The sequence below is a fragment of the Giraffa tippelskirchi genome, chromosome 3 (genome assembly GCF_054371585.1).
Source record: "Giraffa tippelskirchi isolate mGirTip1 chromosome 3, T2T-mGirTip1v1.2.pri, whole genome shotgun sequence".
Taxonomy (NCBI): Eukaryota; Metazoa; Chordata; class Mammalia; order Artiodactyla; family Giraffidae; genus Giraffa; species Giraffa tippelskirchi.
Window position 1 is genome coordinate 29582873 of NC_137277.1, and position 16296 is coordinate 29599168.

The following is a 16296-nucleotide window of genomic DNA, read 5'->3' on the forward strand; positions in this document are numbered from 1 at the left end:
AAGAAAATGACAATACCATTGATGACAAATTATGAGAACAGGGTTCTAGGAATTTTGAACTAGAGGAACAAGGGAGAAAAAAATACAAATATTGGAATCAGCCTGTTATGTCTGCTAGAAGAAAGGACACTGAGATGCCCCTAAAGGGGTGACTCAGAAACCCGCTTCAGTCCAATTTTGAGGGCACCAGTAAAAGTCTTGGGAGATAAAAGGAGTACAGCTTTAACATCTGGGTGAAGAAGCAGACATATGAAAAGCATAACTTTTCATGTGATAATACACAACTTAGGGTGCGTATTATCTCCAGAAAAGTCAAACAAGCTTACCAGAATTTCCCTAAGACTGTAAGTGAAGGAGATTCTAAGAAGTTGCTAGTAAACAGGAAATGGTACATGGAAATTAATGGTACAATGCCCATTATTACTCATTTACAATGTTTCTACACACAGCTTCAACCCTGGTCAAATGCATAGTGGAAGGAAGACTGTATATGACAGGTGTTTTTACATCTGTTCAAGTTCAAAAACCCACATCTGCAACCCTTGGACACAGGTCTGTTTCAGAATTCAGAGATTTTTTTGAAGTATTAATTTTAGAAAAATTACATCTATCTATCTATGTATATATACACAGATACATGTTTTGCTGAGAAATACTGAAGTGCTTGATTACTCTATTATAAGCTATTTTCCCAAACTCCACCAGAGGCCAGATAGATAGATATAAAAAGAATATAATAATTACATATAATATATATTCTTTATATACATATTATAATTATTTATATACATATATAGAAAGTTTAGGAAAGCAACTCATAATCAAGTAATCTAGCACTCTGACATTTCTCAGGAATATATAAATATTCACACAAAGTAGAATAAAGATTGTAAATGATCTCCTCAGTTTGGGCCAGGATTTACTGCCAAATGAGTCTGAGTTGGGTCGGGTTTTACTGCCAACAGGGTAATGAATAAGATTTCAGTTTTAAGAGATTTTTAGATTTCGGAGGTAAGGCTGTGGGATTATAAAATTATATTACTTTTTTAAAAACCTAAGACTTAGTTTTGGCCAAGAACTATGGAGTTGTGCCAAATTACACTTTTTCCAGGATAGCTGAGGTCATAGATCTGGGGTAGACAAAACATAAGGTGTAGATGGGTCCCTAGGACATCTCCCAGGGAAGTTGCCTGGGAAGGGTTTTTTCACAGTTGCCAGGCATGCACAGAGCCATTGGCACAATCTTGTCTTGTGACTCTAGTCAGTAGGACTTGTTCAAATTTTCCACCATTTTTATCAAACTTCCTTGTCCTTGATGAGGTTGCAGGAACCCAGTCTGCAATTATTTTAGCATGCACCTATAACAAAGCAGCAGAAACATAAACACCAGCACCAGACATACAAAGCAGGAGCGTTTCAGGAAAATAATAAACTGAACAAAATAGAGAAACAGAAAATAGGAAATGCAGGGAATGTGAGGAAAAGTAAGTAAGAGTCTCCCAGAATAACTTCATGCTGGATCCTAACAGAAAAAAAGCTGAAAAAGCAGTATGGGACCATGCAGGAACGATAGGCTTGTGCTAACATGTCTGCATTATTGATTTTCCCCAGTGGCTCCGCAGTTAAGAATCAACCTGCAGTGCAGAAGCTGTAGGAGACACGGGTTCAATCCCTGGCTTGGGAAGATCCCCTGGAGGAGAGCATGGCAACTCACTTCAGTATTATTGCCTGGAGAATCCCATGGACAGAGGAGCCTGGCAAGCTGTAGTCCATGCTGCCACAAAGAGTGGGACACAACTCAAGTGACTTAGCATGCATGCCAAGTGTAGGGAGAATAATATTAATAGCTAATATGGATAGGATAGTCTTTTGGTGCCTGGCATTGTCTGTTTTATGTGAACTGGGTTCATTACTTGTCACAGCAACCTCATGAAGAGGGTACTGTTATTACCCACATTTTATAGATGAAGAGACTAAGGCATTTCTAAACATTTTACAAATGCATGGGGAAACAGCTATAATTCATATGATTGTTACTTCTATGCCAAGTACAAGGGTAATTATGATAAAAATAATAATAGTTTATGTGTATTAGTGTTGATTTTTTGTGACTCATGGTCTACGGCATTTTTGTGTTAGTTTATTTACTGTTCACAGAAGTACTATGATGTGACTCGTACTACTCACATTTTACATGCATCAATGGATAATTCCCTGGTAGCTCAGAGGGTGAAGAATCTGCCTGCAATGCAGGAGACCTAGACTTGATCCCTGGGTCAGGAAGACTCCTGGAGAAGGGAATGGCAACCCACATCAGTATTCTTGCTTGGAGAATTCCATGGACAGAGGAGCCTAGCAGGCTACAGTCCATGGGTCTCAAAGAGTTGGATACGACTGAGCAACCATCAGTTTCACTTTCATGGATAGCTATTACTTATCATTAGAATAAGATGGAATTTGCAGTATCAATTCTATTCAATTTTCAAAAAAATTTTAATGATGTAACCTGTGAGAAATTTTTATTCCTGTAAGTAATGGGAATGGAAGAAGTTTTATTGTGGCAATATTACTCAATTTTTAAAACTTCTTTTAAGTTCTGTGCTAAAAATAGGGCAACTGACAGCTTGATTAGGTGCTCCTTCAATTTTGTTGAAAGCACAGAATTAGAAACCTCCTAACCGGCAAAGTATTTGTTACTGTCTTTAGAGTTCTCTCATTTCTGCGAATCTCCCAGAGGGGCTTCACTCAAAGTTATCAAATGAGTATTCAGTGTGCAGAGCTACAAGCCTTAGCTTTTCACACCAAACTGGCTGGGATCACAATGCAGGGGTCTGATAAAGTAGTCATCTCACTTTGGCACAGAGATGGCTATGGCAGCATCTTTAGACACGGCAAGATTCTTCTCAAGAAGCAATATTTGCTGAGGGTGAAAACACAGACAAATGAGCTCTCAAAGTTCTTTACCCTGACCACATACACAATCATTTCATTCCAGAAAGACTTTAGAGCAGCTATAATTAATCGTTGACCTTGGCCATAAAACTATTTCAGTAAAGGACTCAGAAAATGTATACCTTTAAGAAATATGATATTCAGATGGAAGTATTAAGTTAAACTGGTTGTAAGATATTGATAAATGGATTTATAGTGTTTTAAATTATGAACTCATTTAAGGTTGGATGATATTGAAGAAAAATAAAGACTTTGATTTGAGAATGCTTGTTCTCTAGTTTTGTTTTGGGAAGTCATGTGATAGAAAGTTTGATTCTATCTTAAAGCCAATATTGGACTATTGGAATAGGCATGTAATCTGTGTGTAAGAGAATGTTAATCTCTGTTTGTAGTGGGACCATGTATCCAAATCATAGAAAAAGTGAAAGTGTTAGGCACTCAGTTGTATCTAACTCTTTGTAGTCCACCAGGCTCCTGTGTCCATGGAATGCTCCAGGCAAGAAGACTGGAATTGGTACCATTCACTTCTCCAGCAGATGTTCCCGACCCAGGAATTGAACCCAAGTCTCTTGCATTGCAGGTGGGTTCCTTACCATCTGAGCTATCAGATGGTAGCTGATAAAGTGCTATCAGATCACAAGGGTAAAAATAGAAAGCAGGGAGGGGCATTGCAGAGGCCTATTTTGTCTCAATGGAAATTGTTAGTGGGCACATCAAGAAACCACTCTTTTTTTTTCATATTCTTCTTAAGCTAGTTCAAATAGATACAGATCTATTTGAGCACAAAAGGCAAAACAATATGATTTAAAAAGGATTTCTATTTGAGTTTGTGCAGCTTGACCAATAATTTATGCTGTTCTCAAAAGATAAGAAATAAAGCAATTATCCTTCAATTAAAAAAGACAAGAAAGATGAATGAAAGACAAAAAATTATTATGTTATTGTGGGAGAAATAGTAATGCTCACCAAATGTTTCATTTGTCCTCCTCCATTTCTCAGCCTCTTTATGGTTTGTGAGCCTATGTGACTAGTTTTGGCCAGTGAAATGGGAGCCAAAGAGATCTTCAGAGTGAAGGAATAAGCAGCCTATGTATAATTTTCAGCCTCTCTTCTTTTCTAATTGAGGAAGTTATGTGTTCCATATGGAGTGCCTAAATTTGGTAGGGTCTTGGTCAACCTGGGTCCTTGAATGGAGCAGAGATACTTGCTGACCTGTGATGGACATGTAGGATGAGCAAGAAATACATCTTCATTATGCTAAGCAAGCAACCAAGAATTCAAGATTAATTTGTTGCCACAATATAACCCAGTATATCTGAACGATTGCATTTTTGTAATAGATTTCTCCACAAGATGAGCGTTTAATAATGTTAATAGGTAAATGATTTTCTCTGAAGAATGTCTTTTCTTCACAATGAACATCAGTTTGAGAAATCCAGCATTAGTTTAAAAAACACAGAACTGACATATACATTAGATGAAAGATGTAGTAAATCAGTAGGTTAAAGAACTTTTCTTTGGGAATGATACATATATATATGTATGGTTGAGTCCTTTCACTGTTCACCTAAAACTATCACAACATTGTTAATCGGTTATACCTCAATACAAAATAAAAATTTCAAAAGAAAAAAAAAACTGTTCTTTGAAATACAATATTAAATTATTGCTGGGATCTAAACTGACAGACTTATATATGTAGAGTTAATGAAGGCAAACTGTTTGGATGCATTCAAAACAGTACTTAATGTTGTTTAGCTACTAAGTCATGTCTGACTCTTTTGCAACCCCATGGACTGTAGCTTGCCAAGCTCCTCTGTCCATGGGATTTCCCAGGCAATACTGGAGTGGGTTGCCATTTCCTTCTCCAGAGGATCTTACCAACCCAGCGATCGGAACCTATGTCTCCTGCCCTGGCAGGTGGATTCTTTACCACTGAGCCACCTGGGAAGCCCAGAACAGTGCTTTAAGGCTTAACAATTCCAAAATTAGAAAATCATGTACTATTGTTTATTTAGGTTGAGCTTTTAAAGTCAATTAGCAATTAAAACAATACTGATATGCAGTCAGAGAGGATCCTGAGATGTGGAAAGTTTGGTCTGGGTTTGAATGTTGGCTCTACTGTTTCTAGTTTTCTAAGTGTCATTTCACTTATTTGTAAAATGAGGATTAAGGTTTTTATCTTTCAGAGTCACTGTGAGAAGTAATTATGGTAATCTGATGTATATTAACTATTTAGTCTGGATTCCGGCCCTCAGAAATCACTCATAACTGTGATTATAATGATGATGGTTTCATTAACCAAGATCTGAGATTCTACAGTTTAATTCACAAATTCATACCTTGAGTAACTTGGCCCCAGAACCTGCCCTCATTATAAGATCTGGTTTGTTGTTTAAACTCTGCTTGTGCTGTAATCCACGATTTTGTGTGTCTGTTTGTGTGTGTGTGTGTGTGTGTGTGTATGATTTCTTTTTGTCCTTTTAAAGGAGATTAAGGAGATTAAACAATTTGTAGTGAATAAGGAACCAATAGCATCTTCCAAATTGTTTCAGATGTCTTAGTAACTGTGGCTTTTTTGACTCCTGTGATCTTGATCAAACTCCTTTCTGGGACAGAGCCCAGTTCACTGAGAGGCAGGCCTGTGACTGTGATCAGCAGTCCACTGACAGCAGGTGAGGAGGACAGAAGCAGTGCTGATTTTTAGAAGTCACTGGATAGCAAGAATCTACCCACAAAATCAGGAAGATTCCTGGTCTCTTTACCCTCTCCACAGCCTTACTTTTTGCCATCCAATCCCAAGTGTAAATGGCTTCTTGGTAAACTATGAAAAGGAATTTTACAAAGTAAAAATAAAAACTTTAGCCCAAATGTTCATTTTGAGAGAAAGCAGGGAGGAAGTAAACAGTATATCTTTTGTAACAATATCCAGGGTAGAAATACAGCCAAAGCTTTTTCCAAATTTATCTTACTTGCTACCTTTCAGCACACACAGATTCTGTGTTTAAATACATTTAGAGAGAATTTTTCCTTTTAGATGAATATATTTCTGTCTTAAAGACTGGCTCACTGGAAAGCCCAAGATAAGTTTCCACAGGAAGTTGCCAGCAATCCTTAATGGGTTATTTGGAATAAATAAAAGAAGAATGTAAAGAAGAAGGTGTATGTCCAAAATTCAGAGTGAGCCTTTATTCAGGAAATATGTTACATTTACCTAAGAATGAAAGATGTCAGTGTGGCTAAATCACTTTTACTTCTGATGGATTTTTTTTTACCTTGAAATCTGAGGAGATAAAAACTCTAAATTTTTCTGACTTGTTTCCCAGTTAAATTCTATTCTCTCTAAATTTTACTTCATAATTTGTCTCTTCTTTGCTGCCAGAACATTATTATAATTTATAATTACATTTTAATTACATATTTATTTGACTTTCTTTAGTATTTATCGCTCCTATTCAAAATACACACTGTGAAAGCAGAGCTCAGTTATATGTATATATATATATATATATAATTTATTTATTATTATTGTTCTTTTCCTCTTTGGTCATGCCATGAGGCATGCTGGATCTTAGTTTTCTAACCAGGGATCGAACTCGAGTCCCCTGCAGTGGAAGTGCAGAGCCTTAATCACTGGACCATTATAGAAGTCCCAGAGATCACTTATATTTTGTTCACATATAAATTTTTGTTTATAATCACCAGCACCTGGGTGGATAGTGTCTGGTACATGGCAGTCATTTAATGATCATGATTGAATAGAGAATTTAGAGAATTAAATCTTACACTGTTATATCTTTATGTATGTTATACAATGTAGTTCTTTTAGAATACATACATACATATATATATATAAATTGCTCGGAAAGTCAATATATTAGAATCTTTACCTTTAATTTACCAACTGGTCATGTTACCCTAAAGAAATCTTAGATGTTGAGGGTCCTCAAGGGAGTTTAATAGCTTAAACAATTCCACATCTGTCAGCTCTATAATGTAGCCTAGAACGCAGATACTATTAATGGGTGATATTGGTCATAGGAAATCAATGTGAGGCAGGATCTGACTCAAGTGGGACTCAAGCTCAGCCCATTCCCTGGCCATATTTGATTGGTATATTAATTTCCTATGGCTGCTATAGGTAGTATCACAAACATATTGGCTTAAAACCAACCACATTTATTATTATACAGTTCTGGAGGTCAGAAATCCAAAATTGTTCCACTGGGATAAAACTGGTGCCAGCAAACCTGTATGCCTTCTGGAAGCTCAGGGGGAAAATGCATTTCCTTGCCTTTTCTGGCCTCCAGAGGCTGTCTACATTTCTTAACTTGTGGCCCCTTCCTCCATCTTCAAAGCCAGCAGTATAGCATCTTCTCTCCTCTATGACCTCTGCTTCTGCCTTTACATCTCTCTCTTTCTTTGTTTCTCTCTGATTCTCTTGCCTCCTTATTATAAGGACCCTTGTGATTGTATTGGACTCACACAGATAATCCAAGACAATCCTTTCCAGATCCTTAACTTAGTCTCAACTGCAAGATCCCTGTATGGCAGGTTCTGGGGATCAGGATGTGGGCATCTATTAAGAGGGTCATTATGTAACTTGTCACAGTTGATCCAGGGTAAGGATATGACCAAAGTCAGGCCAGCATACTTCTGGACCTTTTTGCCCTGGAACTTGAGAAAAATCACTTATGGTAATGGAAGCTCTGACATATGAGGTTTAGGATCCACCAGCAATCATATTCTGTGAGGTACAGAAGAGACTTGCATAAAGGAAAAAGAATGGAGTCCCAGACATAGAGAACAAAATGTATGAATACCAAGGGCAGCGGGAAGGGGGAAGGGGGAGTGGACTGGGAGATTGGGATTGACATATATACACTATTTATGTGTGCATGCATGCTAAGTTGCTTCAGTTGTGTTCAACTCTTTGCAACGCTATGGACTGTAGCCTGCCAGGCTCCTCTGTCCAAGGGATTCTCCAGGCAAGAATACTGGAGTGGGCTGCCATGTCCTCCTCCAAGGGATCTTCCCAACGCAGGGATCAAACTGATGTCTGTTTTCAGTTTCCTGCATTGGCAGGTGGATTCTTTACCACTAATACCATCTGATAAGCCCCATCACTATTGATACCATGTATAAAATAGTTAACTAATGGGAACAAACTGTATAGCACAGGGAACTCTACTCAAAGCTCAGTGTGTGTGTGTTAGTTGCTCAGTCATGTCCGACTCTTTGCGACCCCACGGACTGTAGCCCACCAGCCTCCTCTGTCCATGCGATTCTCCAGGCAAGAATACTGGAGTGGATTGCGATTCCCTTCTCCAGAGGATCTTCCTGACCCGGGGATCAAACCCTGGCCTCCTGCATTGCAGGCAGATTCTTTACCATTTGAGCTACAGGAAAGTCCTACTCAAAGTTCTATGGTGTCCTAAATAGGAAGGAAATTAAAAAAGAGGGGTTATATGTGTACATATAGCTGATTTGATTTGCTGTACAGTAGAAACTAATGCAACATTGTAAAGAAACTATACTCCAATTAAAAAAAAAAAAGAATGGGGTCCCCTGAAAGAAAAACTAATGTGGAAACAGAGGGCAGAGGCACAGGCGTCCTTTTGCTGGGTGCCTATAACTGAATCACACTGCTATACACTTGAAACTAGCACAACATTTTAAATTAACTATACTTTAATGTACTATAACATTTTAAATAACTATACTGCAATAACAGAATCATAAAAAAGAGCATGCAACAAAAGACAGTCTTCACCCACAAGGAGCTAACAGTCCCATGAGAGGCATGGCAGCAGATCTTCACTGTTTTGAGTACTGTAGCCAGGGCCTGGGCCACCCTGTGGAAGCAGGCTTGAGGACACTTGATTCAGCAGTGTGCAGGCCAGGGATGGTTCCCAGAAAGGTGATGCTTGGGCTGAACCTTCAAAGATAACAGAGGAGATTTTGGATAGTCAGGGAGAGGATATTCTACAAGAAGTCATAGAGCATGGTAGATTCCATGCACCATGAGCCATGTGACATTATAATAACAAAAATTTTATGTGCTGTACTGATGAAAAATGAGATTAAGGAGCTTGACAGGGCAAAATTGAAAAGGTCTCAAGGCTCACACTAGGGAGTTAAGGTGCTGTTTCCAAAAGCAATTGCACAGTGCCTGGCATAGAATATTGACCATCACGTTGCTGATGGTTCTCATACAGAGACTGCTCATAATCAATACAGAAATCAAAAGGCCTGTTTGCAGAATTGATATTTGGCATTGGGACTGTTACATTGATGTCTTTGCTCTGGGAGAGAAAAATCAATGTTGGAGAACTAGGTTTCATTTTGCATTTTTAAAATCCAAAGATCAAAAACCTGAATATGACTGGGCAGCTGTATAATGAAGGGGATGACAAGTAAAACTGGAAAGATTGAAAATAATACACACTTAAGACTTACTCAGTTTCCTCTACATTCTTAATACACTAATTGCTAATAGCAAGGATCTTAGCCTGGGGTCTGGGATTCTGAAAATATTTTGAAGTTTTAAACAAAATTTTGGGCATGATATAAAAAGGAATGAAGTGATGTAGATGAACCTAGAGTCTGTTGTACAGAGTGAGTTAAGTCAGAAAGAGAAAAACAAATACTGTATATTAATGCATATGTATGGAATCTAGAAAGATGGTACAGATAAGTCTATTTGCAGAGCACAAATAGAGACACAGACAAAGAGGAAGGACCTGTGGACAGAAGGGGAAGAAGGTGGAACGAATAGGGAGAGTAGTCTTGACATATATACACTACACTCAGACGGTAAAGAATCTGCCTGCAAAGCAGAAGACCTGGGTTCGATCCCTGGGTTGGGAAGATCCCCTGGAAATTGCAAAGGCTATTCTTTCCTGGAGAATCCCCCTGGACAGAGGAACCTGGCAGGCTACAGTCCATGGGGTCTCAAAGAGTCAGATACTACTGAGCGACTAACACTTGCAGTTTCATGTGTAAAATAGATCGCTAGTGGGAAGCTGCTATATAACACAGGGAGCTCAGCTCAGTGCTCTGTGATGACTTAGAGGGGATGGGACAGGGTTGGTGGAAGAGAGGTTCAAGAGTGAGGGGATATATGTATGCTTATAGCTGAGTCACTTCATTGTGTAATAGAAACTAACACAAAATTATAAAGCAATTATCCTCCAATTAAAAAAAAATTGGGAGCGTGAGTGCATTTGTTTATTTTCTGAGGGATAGGGGTTTTGAATATTTATCAAATTCAAAAAATTCCTTGGCTTCCAGGTTAGGATCCACTGGCTTCGAGCAGCCAACTAGAACAAAAAAATGTGAAGACAAAAAAATTGTTTAGACATTGCATGGTAGCTCATAATGGTACAAATTTCTTTTGAGGGGAGCAAAGAGATAGTAAGTAGGCCAACAGCCAGTGATCTGATAAACAGTCTCCGAAACTCTGATGCCTTATCATAATGACAATTTATTTCTTGCTCACTGTGAAGATCAATGCAGTTAGTGGTGGAAGGTGGAAGGTATGGGAGGGTCTTCTAAATACAGTTGACTGAGGATCAGGCTCCTTCTGTGCTGTGACTCTGCCGTCTTCAACATGTCACCTCAGAGTCACCCTGGCATTTTCCAGGTAGCACAGGGGGACTCCCTCTTAACTGCCTTGATGGACAGAGGCACATCCCTTTTCACATCTCATTCACAAGAACTGATTATTGGTCCCTTTTTCTAAGTGCTCAGGGGTTGGGAAGTGTTTCTCTGGGTGCACAGGAAGAGGAAATGTATTTGGTGAATATCTAGCTAGTCTCTGCCCTGGGGATTTTAGTTTATTTTTGTATTAATTTATTGGAGCATAGTTGCTTTATGATGTCATGTTAGTTTCTGCTGTACAGCAAAGAGAATCAGCTATATGTTTACATATAACACCTCTTTTGGGGATTTTCTTTCTGTTTAGGTCACCACAGAACATTGAGTAGAGTTCCCTGTGCTATACAGTATGTTTTCATTAATTATCTATTCTATATATAGCAATCCCTGTCTCCCAATTCATCACCACCACCCCCACCGCTACTTTCCCCTTGATATCCACACATTTGTTCTCTGTGTCTGTGTCTCTATTTCTTCTTTGTAAATCAGATCATCTGTACTATTTTTCTAGATTCCACATATATGCATTAATATATGATATTTGTTTTCTGATTTACTTCACTCTGTATGATAGTCTTTAGGTCCATCCACATCTCTGGTAGCTCAGCTAGTAAAGAATCCACCTGCAAAGCAGGAGACCCTGGTTTGATTCCTGGGTTAGGAAGATCCCCTGGAGAAGGGATAGGCTACCCACTCCAGCATTCTTGGGCTTTCCTGGTGACTCAGACAGTAAAGAATCCACCTGCAGTGCAGGAGACCCTGGTTCGATCACTGAGTTGGGAAGATCCCCTGGAGGAGGGCGTGGCAACCCACTCCAGTATACATGCCTGGGAAATCCCCATGGACAGAGGAGCCTGGCAGGCTACAGTCTATGGAGTCACAAAGAGTCAGACACAACTGAGAAACTAAGCACAGCACAAGTCTCTGCAAACTGCACAATTTCATTTCTTTTTATGGCTGAGTAATATTCCATTGTCTATATATATACCACCTCTTTATCGATACATTCCTCTGTTGATGGATATTTAGGTTGCTTCCACGTCCTGGCCGTTGTCAATAGTGTTGCAATGAATATTAGGGTGCATATATCTTTTTGAATTATGATTTTCTCTGGGTATACGCCCAGGAATAGGATTGTTGGATCATAGGGTAGTTCTATTTTTAGTTTCTTAAGAAATCTCCATGCTGTTCTCCACAGTAGCTGTATCGATTTACATTCCCAATAACAGTGTAAGAGGGTTTCCATATCTCCACATCCTCTCCAGCATTTATTGTTTGTAGATTTTTTGGTGATGGCCTTCTGATTGGTGTGAAGTGATACCTCATTGTAGTTTTGATGTGCATTTCTCTTATAATTAGTGATGTTGAGCATTTTTTCATGTGTACCCCAGGGAGTTTTAAAAATTGGTTTCTTATCTGCTGGTCATGGCTTTGGTGTAACTCTAGATGAAATAAAAAATGGAATAAACTAGATATCCTTTCTCAAAGACCATATGGTTGTTCACATGGGATTTTAAAAAATGTGTCTTTTGTTTAAAAAATGTTTTAGGTCAGAAGCACAACCACAAGAATTTTCTGATTCATCAGCACGCTCAAAGATAGTCACCCATCCGATAACTCAGATGGACTGTGAGATAAAGGTCCAAGCCTTTAATATGAAGAATATGATTCCTCCCTATCCTCCTTTCTACACTGAAGATGCTATCAGTATTTAAAGGACCAAGATATTTTATTGTCAAATAAGATTCTCTTTCTTCTTTCATTCTGATAAGCTCCTTTCTAAAACATTAGTCCAAGAGTTCCTTAACTCAACCTGCAGAACAAGTCAGTTCCAGAGGAGAACACAAAGATCAAGTGATGTCGATCGTCTAAGAACTGGAGCATACTAAAAGGCTTTACTTTGGAAGACATTTTCAAGTGACTACTTTAATCATATAGAATTTTGCTAATTAAACAGCCAATTTAAATGCCAACTCTACTAACTGAATTTTGAGTTACATTTAATTTTAATTGTTTCTGTCCTCTAAAAATATACATCAGAGCTTTTTAATTTTAATTCCACATTTTACACAGTAGTTAACTCTCCCACACAGCCAGCTCCAACAGTCACAGAAGCAGAAATAAGCGCTTGCTTAGGGTACTGTTTTCCAGTTTCAAGTTTATTAAAAGTTCATCTGTTGAACTGTTTAGATTAAGTACTACCCTTTACTGTATCTTACTCATCTGACAAAAGCCAAACAGATAGTGTGGTCTGTATGAATGCAATCATGGTCGAATTCTGACTTGACATAGTCCTTTTCTGACTTTAAATAGTTTTTTCTCTATTAAAAACAGTCCTGCCTCTTCATCTTGATTGCTAAGTCAATTTCCTAGTTCTGTCTTCATTTGTTCATTTCAAAAATGTACTGAAAATCTTCTTCTTAGCTATGTGGCCTTAGGCAAATCACGGTGCATTACAGAGCCTCAGATTTTTTACCTTTGAAATAAGAAAAATTTTCTAGGTTTGTTGAGAAGTCCTCAAACCGGATGATGAAAAGGAAAGTAGTTTGCAATCTTTCAATGGCTGTAGAAATACCATTATCAATACAACCACTAACTCCCGGATACTGAACAATCAGTATTGCAGAGTTCAGAGAAGGAAGCAAGTGCGACTTGAGGAGTGAGAGATGAAAGTGGGGAGACAGAGGACTTGTGCTGAGTCATGGTGGAAGAAGAGGATTGAAATATATGGAGAGGAGGGACTTCCCTGGTGGTCCAGTGGCTAAGACTTTGCACTCCCAATGCCGGGGGCCTGGGTTCGATCTGTGGTAAGGAACTAGATCCCACATGCCACAACTGAAACATCCTACATGCCGCAACTAAGACCTGGTTCACCCAAATAGTTGAATACATTAATAAGTAAATATATATTTTTAAAAATATAAATATATGGAGAGGAAAGGAGAGGGCAACTCAGAACTGTAAGATCTCTCTTGAAGAAAATACACACAGATGGAACTGCACAACTCATGTTGGCTGGCTCTGAAGCAGGTTGTTGACCTGGGTGGACTGAGGAATAAACTTGAAAAGTAGATTCGGATCAAGCAGAGAGTCTTTTCGTTGACAAAGACCTTGAATCTTGATTAGGACATGGTAGGATAAGGTTGGTATTTTCAGAAGACTCCTCTGGCAAGAAGGGTGAGTGACTAGATGCACAAACACTGGTTAGAGGGCTGCCACGTTCTAATCCTGGTGAGAAGAAACAGAAGCCTGAACTCTATGAGAGCAGTGGGGTAAGAAAAAGAAATGGTACAGGAGAGAAGCGGAAAACCCTCGTGGTCATCAGTGTACCACTGCTGCCACCACCAGAAGCACAAAAGCCATGGCAACACAAGAGAGCAGCATGGATTTGGCAGGGCAGATAGAGGGAGACGTGGACAATGACTCCAACTTTAGAGTTTCACTGACTAGGAAAATTACATCCTCAACAGGCAAGATGGTACTTTTCTAGTCTAGAGGGATGGGGGCTTTCATGGTGGATATATTGAGTTTGAGGTGAAAGCTGCATGTATGAGTGAAAGGCCCAGGACTCTGTCCTTGCATCCCTTGCTTTGACAGTTATGTCCTTGTAATATTGAACTGTTGTAGTCTCTTTCTTGCATGCACCATGCTGTCATACTTTCATGCCTTTTCTCTTGCCCTCCCCACCTTTATTTTTATATTTTCCTTAAGTCAGGCTTGTTCAGTCACTAAGTCTGAAGGTCAGACTCTTTGTGATCCCATGGACTGCAGCATGACAGGCTTCTGTCCTCTATCTTCTGGAGTTTGCTCAAATTCAAGTCCATTGAGTCGATGATGCTACCTAACCATCTCACCCTCTGCTGCCCACATCTCCTTTTGCCTTCAATCTTTCCCAGCATCAGGGTCTTTTCCTCAAGTGGCCAAAGTATTGGAGCTTCAGCTTTGGCATCAGTCCTTGCAATGAATAAAATCAGACTTAGTGATGTATAATTGACATACAGTAAAATCCATTATTTCCAGATTATGCTATGAGTATCAACAAAAGCATAAAGTCATAGAAGGACTTCCCTGGTGGTTCAGAGATTAAGATGCTGTGCTTCCAATGCAGGTTTGATCCCTGGTCAGGAAACTAAGATCCCACATGTGACAGGGCAATAAGCCCATGTGCTGCAATTAGCGGAGAAGGTGATGGCACCCCACTCCAATACTCTTGCCTGGAAAATCCCATGGACGGAGGAGCCTGGTAGGCTGCAATCCATGGGGTCGCAAAGAGTCAGACATGACTGAGCAACTTCACTTTCATGCATTGGAGAAGGAAATGGCAACCCACTCCAGTGTTCTTGCCTGGAGAATCCCAGGGATGGGGGAGCCTGGTGGGCTGCCGTTTATGGGGTCGCACAGAGTTGGACACAACTGAAGCAACTTAGCAGCAGCAGCAGCCGCAATTAGAGAAGCCTGTGGATCCCAGTGAAAGAGCCCACTCACTGCCATGAAGCTTCAGCCCAGCCAAAAATTTTTTAAAAAGTAAATGATCACATAACCACCACTACACTCAAACAGAAAATTTCTTCTGTGTTTCTCTGGAGTCAAACTCCTCACCCTATTTCCAAAACTCTGATGTCTGTCCCTATAGTTTTGCCTTTTCCAGAATCACACATTTTGTGCCAGACTTCCTTACTTAGCCTAATGATTTTGAGATTCACTCCTGCTTTACAGGTACCAACAGTTTGTTTCTTTTTATTGTTGAATAGAATTCTTATGTATGGAGGTGCCATACTTTGCATATATATTCACCAGTTGAAGAACAACTGAATTATTTCTAGCTTTTGGCTATTATGCTTCAAGCTTTGAAAAACCTTCACCTGCAGGTCTTTGCACGGACATAATTTCTCTCGGATAAATATCTAGGAGAGGGATTGTTGGATCACAACATAAATATATATTTAATGTTACAAGAAACTGGCAAACTGTTTTCTAAAATGACAATACCATTGGTATTCCCACTAACCATGAGTGAGGGTTCCAGTGGATGTTTGGGGTGCCTTCTCTCCCTCCGCTACTTCCTCCCACTGCCCACCACGTTGTTATGCTGTTAACCACCCTATGGAGAAGACTGTGTTATAAATATCCTGTCTGAACAACAGGTAATGAAGAATTGAGGCTTGCCAGCAACCATGTACATGAGTTAGGAAATCGGTTCTCTGCCCTAGTTGAGCCTTGAGATGACTGCAACCACGTGTGACAGCTGGGCTGCAGTCTCAAAAGAGACCTTGATTCAGATTCACCCAACTAAGATGGTCCCAGATTTCCGACCCACGGAAACTGTGTGAGGTAACAAATGTTTGTTGTTTTAAGCTCCAGACTTTGAGGTATTTGGTTACACAGCAATGTCTAGTTAGTGCACTGACTGAAACAAGACCCTGGTGTGAAGCTCAGGGGAGAGGTCCTGTCTGGAAGAGAGATTTCACATGAAACTATGAGAGAGGGTAAGACTCGATTGCTTTATGCTTGAGGTCAGAGCTTCCAACCTTTCTAGGACCCGATCCAGCATGTCTGCATCACAAAGGATATAAATGATTTTCAAAGCAAAAGAAATTGTTAAAAATACAGTACTTGATGGGTAGGGAGAGGGAGTGACATACTCAATAACGATTGTATCCTCTCAATTCTCTGAACTTGTTTTTG

The 16296-nt window shown here is 39.4% G+C and overlaps 1 protein-coding gene across 1 annotated transcript in view; it reads left to right on the forward strand.

Annotated features, from left to right (window-relative positions):
- Positions 1–16296, forward strand: part of LOC145543158 (uncharacterized) — a 52789-nt gene that overhangs the window by 24236 nt on the left and 12257 nt on the right. Inside the window, exon 2 of the mRNA XM_081583785.1 lies at positions 3415–3532. Within this exon, the coding sequence (XP_081439911.1) occupies positions 3415–3532 (118 nt within the window). The remainder of the gene's footprint in view (positions 1–3414; positions 3533–16296) is intronic.